The sequence below is a fragment of the Arachis hypogaea genome, chromosome 19 (genome assembly GCF_003086295.3).
Source record: "Arachis hypogaea cultivar Tifrunner chromosome 19, arahy.Tifrunner.gnm2.J5K5, whole genome shotgun sequence".
In the NCBI taxonomy this organism is placed as follows: Eukaryota; Viridiplantae; Streptophyta; class Magnoliopsida; order Fabales; family Fabaceae; genus Arachis; species Arachis hypogaea.
In genome coordinates this window covers 158,549,297-158,566,284 of record NC_092054.1, presented here as the reverse complement: position 1 = coordinate 158,566,284, position 16,988 = coordinate 158,549,297, and the positions used below count along the sequence as shown (strand labels likewise).

The 16,988-nt window shown below is 32.3% G+C and overlaps 1 protein-coding gene and 1 long non-coding RNA gene across 2 annotated transcripts; one reads left to right on the top strand and one right to left on the bottom strand.

Moving 5' to 3' along the window:
* Positions 1–9,799: 9,799 nt before the first annotated feature.
* LOC112779497 (gibberellin 20 oxidase 1) lies at positions 9,800–11,727 on the top strand. The gene is made up of 3 exons (XM_025823797.3): positions 9,800–10,604; positions 10,804–11,125; positions 11,216–11,727. The coding sequence occupies exons 1-3, from the start codon at positions 10,063–10,065 to the stop codon at positions 11,486–11,488; spliced, it is 1,137 nt and encodes a 378-aa protein (XP_025679582.1). The 5' UTR covers positions 9,800–10,062; the 3' UTR covers positions 11,489–11,727.
* An 859-nt stretch (positions 11,728–12,586) lies between these two features.
* On the bottom strand, positions 12,587–13,805 carry LOC112777346 (uncharacterized). Its single transcript, XR_003190388.2, has 2 exons — positions 13,672–13,805; positions 12,587–12,802 (listed from the first exon to the last, which is right to left on the bottom strand). It is a non-coding gene; the product is annotated as an uncharacterized lncRNA (long non-coding RNA).
* Positions 13,806–16,988: the final 3,183 nt, after the last annotated feature.

Sequence of the window (16,988 nt, the reverse complement as noted above, 5' to 3'; positions counted from 1 at the left end):
TAGGAATAAGGTAAATGATTGGAGTTGCTTTGTCTTTCTGAATTAACTCCAGTATTACTGCTCTCTTTACTTGTGAGTGATTTCTTCAATGGCAGGCTATATGTGATTGACACTAGTTTGAGCAGTTGCCAATACTCATCCAGATCTGAACCACAGGTTTAGTGCGGATCCATTCTGATTGAGGGTGAAGCTCGTACAGTTCATTCTTCTTAATGATCCTACTCAAAACGCCACAGACACAGATCTTCCGGATTAGAGAATGCTGTACCTGGGGTTCTAGCCTCTACCACAGAGACTCTAATCTCTCCGGAAATCGGCTGAACTGGTGTCTCGAGAAGTCCTCAACGAAGTCGTGGATTAGCCGTTTGAGAGATGTATAAACATAGCTGTTGGCTCATCATTGTCCGATGAAAGACGTACTCTGAGCCCAAGTAGACGCGGGTGTTTGTCAGGAACATTCGTCTTAATGTGATAAACAGAGCTGATTTGTCATATCATCCTATTCACCACGATGAAGATCGGATATACATCTTAGAATTAATCAAACACAGATCGAAGAGAAACAGTAATACTTTTATTAATTCATAGGACTCAGCAGGGCTCCTCTCCTCAACCTAGGAGGTTTAGAAACTCATACTGATGTAAAAACACAATGTAAAACGAATATAGGGCTGTAAAGTATGCGTTCTCTCTCTGATTATCTAAAATACACTTTAAATACTAAACAGATGACTAGTAAGGGTAAAACAGTCTATTTAGTGCTAAAATCCACTTTTGGGACCCACTTGGTGAGTATTTGGGCTGAGTTTTGATGAGATTCACGTGCTATAAGGTCTCTTGGGCATGGAACGCCAGCTAGGGAGTCCTCTCTGGGCGTTTGGATATTGGTCTCTGCTCTTTGGGCGCTGAACGCTTGGAAAGGGGCAGGTAGCTGGCGTTGGACGCCAGTTTTGGGCCTTTTAATCCGAAGCAAAGTATGAACTATTATATATTGTTGGAAAGTTTTGGAAGTCAGCTTTTCATAGCCGTTGAGAGCGCTCCATTTGGACTTCTGTAGCTCTAGAAAAGCTCTTCCAAGTGCAAGCAGGTCAGATCCGGACAGCATCTACAGTACTTTCTCTGTCTCTGAATCAGACTTTTGCTACAGCTCCTCAATTTTAACCAGAAAATACCTGAAATTGCCCAAAAACACAAAAACTCATAGTAGAAACCAAAAATGTGAATTTAACACTAAAACCTATAAAAACTTAATAAAAACTACTAAAAACTATATAAAAATGATGTCAAAAAACGTATAAAATATCCGCTCATCAGCCTGTCACAATAATATTTAACAAAACAAACTAAATAGAAACATTTTAAATTGTATTAAAACTAAAAGAAAAGTTGACAAGGCCAAAACAAACAAATAAAAAGAATTATTTTATAAGAACAAAAAACGTAACTTATTTAACTCAACTATTTTCTATATTTTTATAGGATTCCAAAATGCAAGAGTCCCGATCAACATTTTGTCAAAACAATTTTCCACTTATCTGCAAAATTATATGACCCCGGGGTTTGAAGTTTGCCGTAAAAGTAATGCAAAGGTGATTGTTGAGGAAGATAAGTGTGAGCTTATAGATGGATATATATGAGACAATAATGAATGACAGCAACATGGCATGATTCATTGATTCTTGGTGGTAAGGCCCATGGCTTATAGAGGTTACAGTGACCCGCACATATTGCTTGTCTCTTGTGGTGGTTCAGACATGGCAAGGTGGCTATCTTAACAAGATCATATGAAAAGATGTACTTCCTTCTCTCTCTCTATCTCCCTTCATCCCTTCATCTCATGATCTCGTCAGCTTTCCATAACATCAAATCTGCCCAATCAACCAACGTTACTTTGGACCATTATTATTATTATTATTTCATATTATCTCCCAACTTTATTTATTTGTTTGCATGTGCTTGCCAACCCAAAGCTATATGCACAAGCAAAATTAATTAGTAACTTATTATAGCATATTGTAGAATGTCATATTTTCTGATAGGTAAATACTTGCAATTATTTTTAGAGTAAATGCTCAAAATGGTCCCTAAATTTCAAATCGCTATTCAATTTAGTCATCAATTTTTTAAAATGACCAATTAAATTTTTGAAATTCGAAAAAGTGCATCTCCGTTAGTCCCTTGCAGAAGTGCCGTCTAAACGTTGATGATGTGGCATTCCAGCTGTATGCTGATGTGTACCAAACTTGAATTTGATTTAAATTGGTACCTGAAATTGCTTAATAATATCCAAATTAATCCATTTTTAATTATAAAACCCTAATTCCCAAATTATTGTCTTCTCTTCTTCAATCTCTCTGCTGTCTTCTTCTCTTCTTCAACCTCTCCGCTATCTTCTTCTCTTCTTAAACCTCTCCACTATCTTCCAGTTCATCTTATTTTCTCGTTCGCATGAGTGATAATGGGTGGTGGGGAGAGAAGGCCAAGTAGCTCAAGTAGGAACAACTAACTCTGTAGAGAGACCTTATGGCAGTAAAAGAATGTGCAACAGGGGAGGTAAGAACGCCGTTTTCTGTAATTGCAGACGTCGGATGATGATAAAGTACTCAACGATGACAGAGAATCCTGATAGACTATTTTATGGTTGTCCAAACTATGAGGTAAGGTTATAGCTTTAAAGAAAATGTTCAAGATAGTTTCACTTTGAGTTTGGATTCACCTGCGTTTTTTACTTTGCAGTATGGAATCCATTGTAATTTTTTCTGTTGGGTTGATGGAGGTGAAGAACTAGTTTGTGCAACACTCATTTCACAAAAAAATTTGCATGAGTTCAATTGAAAAATGACAAACTTAGAAAGTGATGTTAAGATCTTGAAGATGATGACAATGGTTACCTTCTTAAAAGTGAAAAATATATTTTAGCTTAATGGACAAACCTGCAAGGATACATATAATTTAAATTTGTGTTGAACTTAAAATTAATCCAACCACATTAACTTGTAATTAAAATAGTTTTTAGGTAAGTGTACTGATGTTGTAGTTCAGGATGAATATGAACTGGAAGATAGCGGAGAAAACAAAGAAGAGAAGAAGACAACAGAGAGATCGAAGAAAAGAAGATAATAATTTGGGGATTAGAGTTTTATAATTGAAAATGGATTAATTTGGATATTATTAAGCAATTTTAGGTACTAATTTGAATCAAATTCAAGTTTGGTATACATCAGCATACAGCTGGAATGTCACATCATCAACGTTTAGACGGCACTTCTACAAGAGACTAACGGAGATGCACTTTTTCGAATTTCAGGGATTTAATTAGTCATTTTAAAAAGTCGAAGACTAAATTGAATAGCGATTTGAAATTTAGGGACCATTTTGGACATTTACTCATTGTTTTTATATAAAATTGATAGTTAAAAGACGTTAGACAACAATTTAATCAAGCATATCAAATTAAAATAACTGCAACTGCACCTGAATTTTCACATTTTTTATAACTTCAATACACTGATGTATTAGATACACTACTGAGAAGCAAAATGAACACTACTTTGAAAATTTTCCAACCAAAACTGAAGTTTCTTGCTGAGATCCGGATTAAGTGTTTGATCTTGAATGAGACAATATTTCTTCTTGAACACAGATATTGGCGCTTGACTTAGAGACACAGTTACATACATGGCCAAAATAATAATGAGAATCTAATTGTATATTCAATTATTTCAGGCGAGAAATTAAAGTTCGATTGTGCTCTAAACTTATCTTGTTCTTCATTAGTTGACACACCAGAACCACTACTTTTAGATGCTAAGCCATCATGCATTATTATTCTAAATTAAGATAACTTTGAGGATGATAAATTTAAAACAGAGATTTCAAAATCTTCATGCTAGTAGTGGAGGCTGATCAGAAATTTGACCAAATTTGATGGCCTCCGATCCATTTGTCAGATATTTGTATTCTGTGTTAGGTTCTTCCATAACCAATTATGTATTATATGCAAAATATCTTTGTGACTGCTACTAATTAATTCATGTTTGAATAGGTAGTTTTAATTTGTTCCTAGCAATAATGCTGAACTATAGAAACTGGAGTTAGTTGAAAAGTAGAACAAACATATCTAGCCTAAAATTTGTTAAGACTATGAAGTCAATGATTGATCTATAAATAGAGTGCCGCAATAAAAAAATCTCGACAAGTCAACACCGTCAAATGGATTAATGGACTATACATAATAATTGTGTGAAGAAACTAAGATCAAAGAATAATAGGAAGGATACAAGTAACTAACAAGATTTTTGAACAATGTGTAAATAATGTGAATTAATAGGGTTAAAAGAGTAAATTTAATTAGTAGCATTAAATTAGGGTATAGTATATTTTCATTTAATTGAGATAGAGAAACATACATATACCACGAGATCTTGTCGGGTACCATGTACCCAATTTGTAACTGGAAAAGAAAAGAAAATGGATTGGAATTACTCACCAGAAAAAGAAAATTAAAGGGAATCAGTATGAGCACCAAAATGAGGTTTAAGATAGAATAATGATGCTTAAGCTTCTACGCACAACACAGAAAGTAAAAGAAGACAAAATTGCATCTGATGTCACTTTGACTTTATAACACTAGTTGTTGTTAACCTTTTATCTAATTAAAAATACCGAAAAATTCACGTACTTTTTTATAAAGTTGATAGTTAAAATTTGTTAAATAATTTAATATATTAAATTAAATTATTATTTAATAATTTTTAATTATTAACTCTACATAAAAATAATTACATATAATTTTTTATTTTAAAAATATTATTGTATCACTATTTATTACATAGTGAAACGACTATTTAATTATTAAAAAAATAATATATCAAATTACAAAAATATTATATGTATATTAAAAATTAATTGTAAAATTAATTATTATATATTTATATATAAATTTATATAATATAATTTATTTTTAATGTATATTTTATATTTTAACGTGTACATATATATATATATATGTGTACTTTAAATATTTTTACAAAACTTATTCTATTCAATAAAACTATTTTAAATTTAATATAATTAAGATAAAATAAATTCAATATTTTTTAATTATCTAATATAATAACATTATCAATTAAGTCTAAATTTTAAATTATCAAATTTTAATCAAAATATATGTGATGCACCTTTTACAAATAAACATTATTAAATGCTCTCAGATTAAAATAAAAAAAATTACTTTGTCCAACTAATTTATGTCATATATACTACTAAAATACTATTATTATATATAACTATATAAGTATTTATTGATGACTTATTTTTCAATTGATATATTAATGGAAAATTTATAATTTTCACGTATAGCACCGAATAATGTTTCTAGTAGGTGTATGTTATACAATTTTCATTTGAAATACATTCTAAACCTCAAACATTAGCATCTTTATATATATATATATATATAAAAGTATTGCTATCACAATAGTTCCATTTGAAATACCTAATTATTCTTTTTTTTTTTTTACGATAGGAGATTGGAACCCACAACCTTTTAATTGAGTATGGGGAGACTATGTCAGTTGAGCTATTACTCATTGGCAAATACCTAATTATTCAACAAAGATAAGGAGAGATTATCTCAATTAAATTAATTTAATTAATACACATATAATTCGATTCCACGGAAGATATAGTCCTCATTTCAACTCTAAAATTCTCCGGGGATCTTTATCTTCATCTCAACGAAATTTTTTTTTTTTTTTTTGTCTCCATATGCATCTGTATTGTGATCTTCGAATATCTTTATAGATATCCAAATTTACGAATTTTCGTTGTCATTTCTAATTGAAGGAGACATTACAAAACTCTTTCTATTATTCGCGAGCATATAATATAAATTTTGATCTGTATGCAAACTAAATAGTTTGATATGATATGAAGCTCATCTAAATCTGAGTTTAAACATATAAATGTCGACCATGATACTAGATAGTGTGGTACTGCTTTTCCCACTGGGAAAACATGCACCAACTGTTTATATAATAAAGTGATGATAACGTAAATCGCAGTTGCTGTGGCAATGGAAGTAAGATGGTGATGGAAACTGACACACTTGTGTCCCTTGCAATTATGGAGGAAAGAATACCAAGAGGGGGTTGCTTAATGGATGGCTTAATGAGTAAATGCCATGGCAATAAGATAAGAAAGCTGCCCAACTACAAGAACCTCATGAGCTTTGGGCCTTACTATTACAAGTATAAAGTGGGTTCCATCTATTTTCATCACAAACAAATAGCACTTCTTGCTTTTCTCCTTTTTTTTTTTCTCCCATTAAATGTAGAAGCATGATTTGGGGTGGATCATTTGTTGTTTTGAAACTTTTTGAGTTTGTGCGGTTAGTTCATTAGTCCGTTTAAGTAAATGTCGGTAGTTTGAATTCAATCTCGTACATGTAGTAATCCGTTGGTCAGCCACAAATATTTAAATAAAGCTTTGATTCGCGACGAATTAGGCTTTAGTCTGCTCCGAATTAAAGAATATAGAGAAAAGGACAAATAGATCTCTAACCTTTTGCCCTGCGGACATTTTCGTCCCTGACCGTTGAAAAATACTTTTAAATCCCTGATCTTCACAAAACTTGGACATATCAGTCCCTGACGGAGGCATTTGGACGAGGGACCGATCTGTCCAAGTTTTGTGAAGGTGAGAGACTTAAAAGTATTTTTCAATGGTCAGGGACGAAAATATCCGTGAGATAAAAGGTCAGGGACCTATTTGTCCTTTTCTCAGTAATATAAAAAAAAAAACTAAAAAATGAATACAATGATAATATTCTCAAATGGAATTTAGTGGCACTATAAGATTTGGTCTAATAGCATCTGTGTACCTTGTTTAGAAAATTTACAGGATTTGATTCTTGGTTGTGACTAGGAAGTAGGGGTGTGCATGGGCCGGGTGAAACCGGATTCGATATGATCCAGATCCAACCCGAAATATATATCGGGCCTATTTGTTAGACCCGAACCCGACCCTAGACCCGATGAAATCTATACACTTTCGGGCCACGATTATACCGGGTAAAAACCGGGTGAAAACCGGGTCGTTAACATTATATTACCTTGATACCTTCTTGTAAGTTAGTATGTAAAAATATCAAAATTTCCAAGACTCCAATCATTATTTGACATGGTAAAATTCACTTAGAAAAATATAATAAGAACCAACTCTTCTCTAAAATTAAAGCATAACCATAATCAATACTAATATTGCCTAATAATACCAAATATTTAAATCAATACAAATAATATAAGATTATGCATTAGTTTAAAGTCTTATGCATTTTAAACATAAAATATTAACTTATAGTCTTATATATAATGACTAATAACACAAAATATTAAGATTTACAACACTTAAATTTCACATAATAATAGCCATCATCCATCACTAATAACACAAAATATTAATTATGTATGATGACCGGACCACCGGGTCAATTTCGGGTGACCCGAGCTATGGCCCGGACCCGACCCGAAATAATGACCGGGTCTATTTTTGAGACCCATACCCGACCCTAGACCCGATGAAATCACACCAAATTAGCCCCTAAAGTGTTCGGGACCGGTCCGGATCTTCAGGCCGGACCGGGCCATGCACACCCCTACTAGGAAGTGATTATATAGAACTCATGAGAAGGAGTGTGCGTTAAGATGTAACTTGATAAAAAATTGAGTTTAGTAATTATTAATTATAACGGGATTCTTTTTTCTTTTTATGTCGAAAAGAGTATTATCTCATTGTTCTAAATAAACAGTTATTTAGATCAGAATAGGAATTAGGAGAAAGTAATAAGTGAAAATGGCAGTAAACTTAATACCAAAGCAGAATGAAAGAGACTTTGATGAATGATGACATGAAATTCTCTAACTCTATGTGTGTGTCATTTTGTTGTTCTGATAACTTTAGCTGGCACCAGCAGAAAAAAACCTTGTTCCTTTAAGGGTCTTTACCCTACTCTCCCATATATATTAGGCATTGGACACTCCTAATATTAGTTCCACAAGATCTGCCATTTGATCCAAATCTAATAATCCAATTGTTCCGTAAATTTCCAATAAGATTTATCATTAGTATACTAACAAGTGTTGTATTCATGATTCAGTTTTGGTAGAGACATATGATAGTGGGAGTAGTCAGTGTTAGTAGTTAGTACTTGTGCTTTTGCCTTTCGCAATATGTATCAACTTACTACAGTTGCTTCCCCTTAAAAAGGTTCAGGACCTCTCTCAAGCATACAATGAGTTGAGGGTGGGAAAGTGGCAACAAGCACTATGAAAATTAATAATCACACATAGGGTGTTGAAATCCAATCAGATCCAAATTAAACCACTCATCCAATTCAATCCAAATCAAAACCGATTAAAACCACACTAATTCAGATTTGATTGGATTTTATTTTTTACAAATCGCTAGATTGGATCGGATTTTGGATCTACTTTTCATAACCAATCCAATCCAATTCAAACCGCACAATGTACTATAATATTATTATTTTATTATTATACTTACAATTATATTTATAACATGTTCAATTTATTATACATTTTTCTATTATTCGTGTATTATTATTATTTAATAAATATTTTATGTTTGAAATATTATTTATTTATTTATTTTAACTAACCTATAATTTTATTTCTATTATTATGTTATCGTTGGCTTTTTAAGATATGTTAAGACTTGTTATGTCATTGTTGATTATTTAAAATTTGATGTTAAGACTTGTTATATGTATTTAATTTTTTTTATTTAAAAAACCGCAAATACAAACCGATCCAAATCGCTTGTAATCGAATCGGATCGGATCAGATCGAATTTTCAAAAAATGTTCATCCAATCCAAACCGCACCACACATAAATTAAACGTTCGAATTGGATGACTTTTTCCCTTAAAACCGAACCAAACCACACCGCAAACACCCCTAGTAACACATTCTACATATGAAGTCCATCATAAGGGTTTCAATACAGTCTAAAAGTACTTAATAATAGCTGTATCATTTAATAAATACTTGTACTTATATGACCAATAGATAATTAAATCAAACAATAAAAATTATATACCATGATATTAGATATACAAATATTTTTGTAACCAAATCTAATTAAATTAGGATAAGCCCAAACAAAAAAATGTATCTATGCATCATTGTTTCTGCTTCTCTTTGTTTCTTTAACATAGAAAATTTTGTTAAAGAGCACAAAAATTTAATGGTATAACACAAAATTTTCATATAATATAAATTTATTAATATAACATAAAAAATTTTGCATATAACACATAAATTTTTGTTGTGAATGTATTTTATTAGTTGAGTGAGTTAATAATTTGGGTATGTGATTTTTCAAAAAAAAAAAAATCGATATTGTGAGTATTTTATTAATTGAGTGTCTAGGTTCTAAATACGTGATTTTTCATTTTTTTTGTATTGTATATATTTTGTTAGTTGGGTGCTAATATTTTGAGCATATAATTCTTAAAAAATTTTTGTATTATGCATAAAAAATTTCTATGATATAATTTTGAAGATGAAAAATAAAAAAATGACAAAAATTTAAAAAACGTGCTTACAATAAACGAACTTAATTGAACTTGATTTAATAAGTACTTGACTGTTTTTCTTTTGTGACTAAGTACTTGACTGTTTAATTTTATTGTAAAACATATTAATCTTAATAAAATTAACATTAAAATCATATTATTAAAAAAATATATTTATATAAAAATATTAAGATAATAATTGAGATACAATAAATGATTCAATATATTTGATTAAACTACCTGATATAATACCCAAGAACATCCTCAAAAAACAGCAAAAATGGCTTTGTAAAAAAAGAGTACTAGGGAGGGAGTACTCCATGAAATTTGTATGAAAATAGTGAAGGTGTGGGTGCTTATATAAGATTCCAATATTTGTTCTACAATTTCCCCAACAAACGGCCTTGGCTTTTCTTTCATCGCATCTCTCCAACTCTTTCTTCTTCGTCTTCTTCTTGAATGCAATGGTTAATGCAATGGCAATAGACTGCATGCACTCCATGCCTCAACCACCAAAAGAATCCTCATTGGTGTTTGAAGCCTCCGTTTTCAGCCACCAACTCAACCTACCGTCACAATTCATTTGGCCTGACCACGAGAAAGCCTCCATCCATGTCCCTGAGCTTCAGGTCCCATTCATTGATCTCGGAGGGTTCCTTTCCGGCGATCCCCTCGCCGCAATGGAAGCCTCAAGCCTTGTTGGCGAAGCATGCCGGAAGCACGGCTTCTTCCTTGTCGTCAACCACGGCATAGACAGGAACTTGATCACCGATGCTCACGCTTTGATGGATGATTTCTTTGAGCTTCCCCTGTCCCAGAAACAGAGAGCTCAGAGGAAAACAGGGGAGCACTGTGGTTATGCTAGTAGCTTCACCGGTAGATTTTCTTCTAAGCTTCCATGGAAGGAGACACTTTCCTTTCAATACTCGGCAGATAAAAAACACTCACCCAACCTTGTCAAGGACTACCTTTGCAGTAAACTGGGCAAAGAGTTTGAGCAATTCGGGTAAGCATAACTAAATAATAAATGTAGTTACTAATTAAACACATTCTAAATTTAAACCAAACTTAATTTGTCTAGTAGTCAGTTCACTCGTCTGCTTAACAACCCATCATAAACTCTTAGATAAAATTCAAAATTCAGATCCTCATACTAGTCCTTAGAGCATTGTAAATTTGACTTGACATGACTTACATACATGCAGGAATGTGTATGAGAAGTACTGTGAGGCAATGAGCAATCTTTCTTTGGGGATAATGGAGCTTCTAGGGATGAGCCTTGGAGTTGGCAAATCGTATTTTAGAGAGTTCTTTGAAGAGAACAATTCAATAATGAGGCTCAATTACTACCCTCCTTGTCAAAAACCTGACCTCGCCTTGGGAACTGGACCTCATTGTGATCCAACATCCTTAACCATTCTCCACCAGGACCAAGTTGGTGGCCTCCAAGTTTATGTTGACGATCAGTGGCACTCAGTTACCCCGAATTTCAATGCTTTTGTCGTCAATATTGGTGATACCTTCATGGTATGTAACACTATACATACTTAACCACATAATTAATGGTTTAACCTCCTAGTATATATAATTGTTTTGGGTTTGTATGTTGATTATTAGGCTCTTTCAAATGGGAGATACAAGAGTTGTTTGCACAGGGCAGTGGTAAATAGCAAGACAACAAGAAAATCACTTGCTTTCTTCTTGTGTCCAAGAAGTGACAAGGTTGTGACGCCACCATGTGAGTTAGTGGACAATTTGAGCTCAAGGCTCTACCCTGATTTTACATGGTCCATGCTCCTTGAGTTTACTCAGAAGCACTACAGAGCTGACATCAGAACCCTTGATGAATTCACCAACTGGCTTCAACGGAAGGACGATAAGATTATTTGATGAGGGAAAGGCATTAAACAAGAACAAGCAGCGTTGAATTGGAGTTTCTTCATGTTCTGAGTATGCTAAAAAAATGTTTAAAAAAAAATCAATAAGCAGATCTCATAAGGTAATTTTGTAATTTTAATTTCATTATATAGAAGGGTATCTCCTTCTAACGTGAATATGTTGATTATATGTTAAATTGAAGCAAGTTTGTATCAATGTATATTGAAACCTTTAAAAGGTTAATTACGTAAGCGTTTGATCAAACAAAAACTTTAAACTTCCATAAAAATATTGTAACAACATTTCCTTATAATCAATCATCGCTAATACCAGGCTATATTAAGTTTAGGAGAAACAAAGGTTAACACCTAATAATCCTAATTAATGGTGGTTAAAAACTTAAAATATTAAAATGATGCTTTAGTTTACCAGTACATGTGATGTCACAATTCTCAAACATCAAACCAATGATCTTTCAATATCTTGGAGGCCCTTGGACATCTGTAGGAGTAAGGTTAAAACTGGCAAATAAATCCAATAAAAATAGGTGTCCCACTATATGAATGATTCGGTGGAATTGAAAGCTAAAATCCAATGACGATTATGTTGTTATCAATTTTGGAGGCTTAGTAATTTAGAATGCAAGCTAACGTTCGCTGATCTTTGTCCTGTTCCCTGTCCTTAGATGCTGAAACATTCTTCTTATGATTTTCTTTTCTTTAATTTATTTCCCTCATTTTAAATTTTATGTCTTATTATTAATGTAATAAAATTTTATACAGATATATAGCTACTTAAACAAAGGTAAGTTAATCTCTATGTATTTAAATTTAAAAATAAGGTACCACTTGTGACCCATGAGTTTGCAGTTTGTATTTAAATGGCACATTCGCCGTTTCACTCACAACACTGTTTTATTCCACTTATTTTGGCACAATCTAAGACCCATAGAATTTCTATTACCGCTTGCTTGCTCATCACGTGAGCAGAGTGAGTACATCAACATGAAATAATCAACTTAACGATAACAAAAATGCTGCAATGAAGCTCATCACGTGAGCAGAGTGAGTACATCAACATAAAATAATGAACTTAATGATAACAAAAATGTTGCAATGAACACATTATTATAATTTATTTCTTCTTAAAAGCCTGTATTATGATCCAATAACTATACTATACTTGTTTAGTTATTACAAATCAGATTGATTACATAATACAATAAGGAAAGAAATGAAGAAAGACATGCTTGCTTCAAACTCGAAAAACTCAGCCGCCAAGCCACAACAATGACAGTCCAATTCTCGTACTCTCTTTCCTCAAACCCTGCACTACGTGCAAATTAAAACCATTTCATTTTCTTATACTACTTAATACTTATTTCTTCTATCTCACTATGCCTTCAATAAACGTAACCATTTCTTAATATTTGTCATTGGCCATAAATATTTTAGTCCGAAAAAGTATATGGAACCAACTCTAAATCAGTTAAGAATGGAACAACTTAATTAATTATAAATATAGTAATTAGTTTTATTTATTTATGATTTAAAATATTCGTTATTAAATGTTTTACCACATTCAAATTAGGAAGAGATATGTTCAGTATCATTGCAACGTGAATTACAGAAACTGATTCAATTATGCCTAAAACATGATAAATCAGAAAATAGATTCAGAACCATCCAATAGTATAAGCACCATCCACGTAGAGATTTTGAATTCATCCAAAGATATTTGGCTGGTTTTTTGCTGAAACCATCATGGTTCCTAGCATTATTGATTTTAGTCCCAACAGATAGAATAAAACTAAAAACTAGTTCAAGAAAACTATCAATTGATATGACTTTTCTGTTTGCAAAATCATTCTAAAAAGACCAAACATTGCGGTGTGCAACACAGCTACGGTATCTTCTAAAACAACATTTTTCCTTAGGAGATTTTGGTCATATTATATAGATGGCTCCGATTCTATGCTCATCACCTATATGTAATTAATATTCTTGTATTTGTAGCATCTCTAGTACTAGCTATTTGTCTATAAGTTCATTTACTTTTATATATATTCCACGGCCCAACCACAAACAAATAATAGTATCCTTAACATACTCCAAAAGAACAAGAAGCAACTAGCTTAATTAGCAGGTAATTAATTATGATTAAGCATGTTTACATGCCCATAGAAAATATATTACCTTCCATTGATATTCGGATTCAACCCCTTTGATGTCCTTGACCCTTCAAAATTATTTTGTTAACTATTATTCCAATTCCACCAAGGGTTGTTTTTCATGTACCATTTGGCCAAAAGAGTGAGGTAGGGTAGCTGATGCGTCCAATATGAATCAAAATGGTAACCATTAAAGTGACATATATATAATAAACAAATGGGATTGGAATAACAACTATTTTGCAAATTAAAGAACTGATGAATAACAACTATATGTAATAGCATAATTTTAAGATCTATGACTATTTAGATCATATCATCATAGTCTATCACCAAGCTAAATCTCTTGTGACTGGAAATGTTGTTGATTGAAATGAATGTTTTTGTCTTTATGATAATTTCCATTGGTTCATCAATAAGGACAAAACCTCAATAATTTTTTCATTTTAGTCAGTAAAATACAATAATAGAAGAAAGAAAAATAGGTGTAGGCACCCCCTAGGCCTATTGATCATTGAGATTTGATATAATTATATTATTCTTTTAATAAGACAAAAGAAAATAACTATTTATGAGTATACTTACACAAGAGATTGGCTAACTTGCTATGACTAATTTGGCACTACATTAGGACCACAAAAGGACAAAATAAAGACCCCTCGTGTTCTTTTTCCTGCCTCCTCCCATCAATTATATATATATATATATATATATTTTGTTTCTTTTTTTTAACAACATCTAAATTTATTATTAAAAAATTTGATTCCAAAAAATTTGAGTACTCGAATTTAATTATATGATTATAATTACAAAAGAAAAAATTTGTATTCTCTTTTCACTTCAAATCTCATCCATAATTACGTGTCTAGCTAATACACACATTTATTAGGGGTTTAATCAAATAATAATGCAGGATGAATATCCGATTTTTCTTCTATGGCCTATTTGTCACTTTGTTTTGTAGTTTTGCTATATGGTGATGAAATGGGTTGGAGAAAGAACCGACAAAGCTTCAACACAATAATGAATTAATTTCCATGCATGTCATGACTCATCCCTTAATTTTTCTAGACTTTAGAAAGGAAAAGAGATCATACTAATGGGTAGATTGATAGGACTACTCTTATTCAAAACACTGGCTAAGATTTAAAGTTGGCCACGTAATTTCAGACATTATAAAAATATGGCTCAAAATGGCTTCCATTCGTTAGTTTTGTTTCTTCTATTGTTCGGTTTCGTTTGGGAAATGGGAAAATTGAGTGCTCGAAAACGATGCTTGCTTATAACTATTGCATGAAAAAGTCTAGGAAATCAACAACTTTTGTGTTTTGTGGCCAGCACCTAATTATCAAAAGAAGAGTGAGTGATCTCTTACCATTAAATTTAATCTTACACCATTAAAAATATTATTGATAGTCAATTGATAATTACAAAATACAAAAATTACTGCCTCCTAGCACTCCTCCTATTGCATTATGTTATGTCATGATGAGGAACGGATGGATATGCTACGTATATCTCTATTCAAAATCATGACACGTTCACGTGTATTTGAAATTTTGAATACAGTTTCTTTTTTATAATATGGAAAAGTATAACTAAATAACAACATTTTTGAATAATGTGAATTAATAGAGTTAAAAGAGTAAATTAATCTTAAATTTAATTAGTAGCATTAAATTAGGATGTAATATATTTTTATTTAATTAATAGTTATTCATGTTGTTCAAGATAATCATTGTTTACCTAGCACTCTCCTTTTTATATCTCTTTTAATGCATGGTTTCTTCGGAATTTTATGTAATGGTGACCAACATCACCTTGATACGTGAACATGCTCTACTGAACCTTGCAAGCCTTTTTTTTTTTTTTTGGTCTTAGAAGTTTGTTCTTCCCAAAATAAGCAGTTAGCGGCTTACGTGGTTTTTCTTTTTCTTTTGAAGAAAGGAAATTATATATTTTCAGCTGGCATTCAATGTTGTCGCTCATAGAGTCATAGTGCCTTTGAAAAACATGGATCCCACAATTCTTCCTACTCGATGATTAGTATATATACGCAGATAAACTAATTTGTCCGATTCATGAAAAGTTATTTGCCATGTCAAACTCTCGCTGAATTTTCATTTTTCAATTATATATATTATCTCTCATATATAGGAGGCCCACTTGTCTTTCTTTTTACCATACATACACCTTGGCAAAAACAAGAATTGACAACATTTGAGGAGATGAATGAATGATAAAATGCTAAATCTAAGAAGCCATTATGCCACGTGAATTTGACACTATTGATGATAGATTCTGTCGCATTCTAATAGGAATATTGTATGTGATTCAAGAAAAAAAAGAGATGTTAATGATGGGGTGATCAAGTGCGCCACAGTGAAAAGAAGTCACCTTGATGCATTGAGGGGTGTCCGCGGATCGGATTGGATCGGATATCGCCGAAAATTCGATCCGATCCGCACAATTTTTATCGGATCGGATCGGATATGATATCCGCGTTTTTAGGTGCTGGATCTGATCTGATCCGATCTGCATCGGATCGGATATCGGATCGGGTATCAGATATATCTACATAATTAAAACTTTTTTTTTAATCATATTTCTATGTAAAAAAATTTAATTAAAATATTTCTTTCATACTTTTAAACTTATTTATTCCTAAAATATTTTTAATCAAACTCTTTCTAAATAACAAAAATAAAATAATACAATATATGAATAATAATTACTAACTAAAACATACAAACAAGTAAATATTTTTTGGTGACTAAACAAGGAAAGAAACAAAGCAAAAACTATTCTAAATCCAAGCGGATGATTCGTTGGAGATCAACACTAGGCTCAGACCAAATAACATGATTAGAGTTACTCTTGGCACCATATTTAGCCATCCAATCCGCAGCTCTATTTGCTTCTCGGGACACCCATTCAACGTGAACAAGCCAAGGACGAGATAAAAGCTCCTGAATCTTGTGAACCAAATCTGTTACTTCAGATGGATACCCACTTGTAAGCTCATGCATGATGGGCAGAATGTCAAGACAATCTGTTTCACATATAATATCCCTCAAACCGCAATCCCAAGCTAAAACCAGCCCCCTCCAAGCAGCAAATAATTCACATCTGATTATAGACCAAGGGGGAATGCTTCCAGAGCAGCCCGAGATCCAATCTCCCTTAGAATCTCTAATAATACACCCAAATCCCGCTAAATTTGAATCCATATACAAGCTTGCATCACAATTAACTTTAAAACTATTGCCTACCGGTGGTTCCCAACACAGGCAATTTCGGAGAGACCTAAAGGCATTGCTTCGATTCCTGTAAACCTGTAAG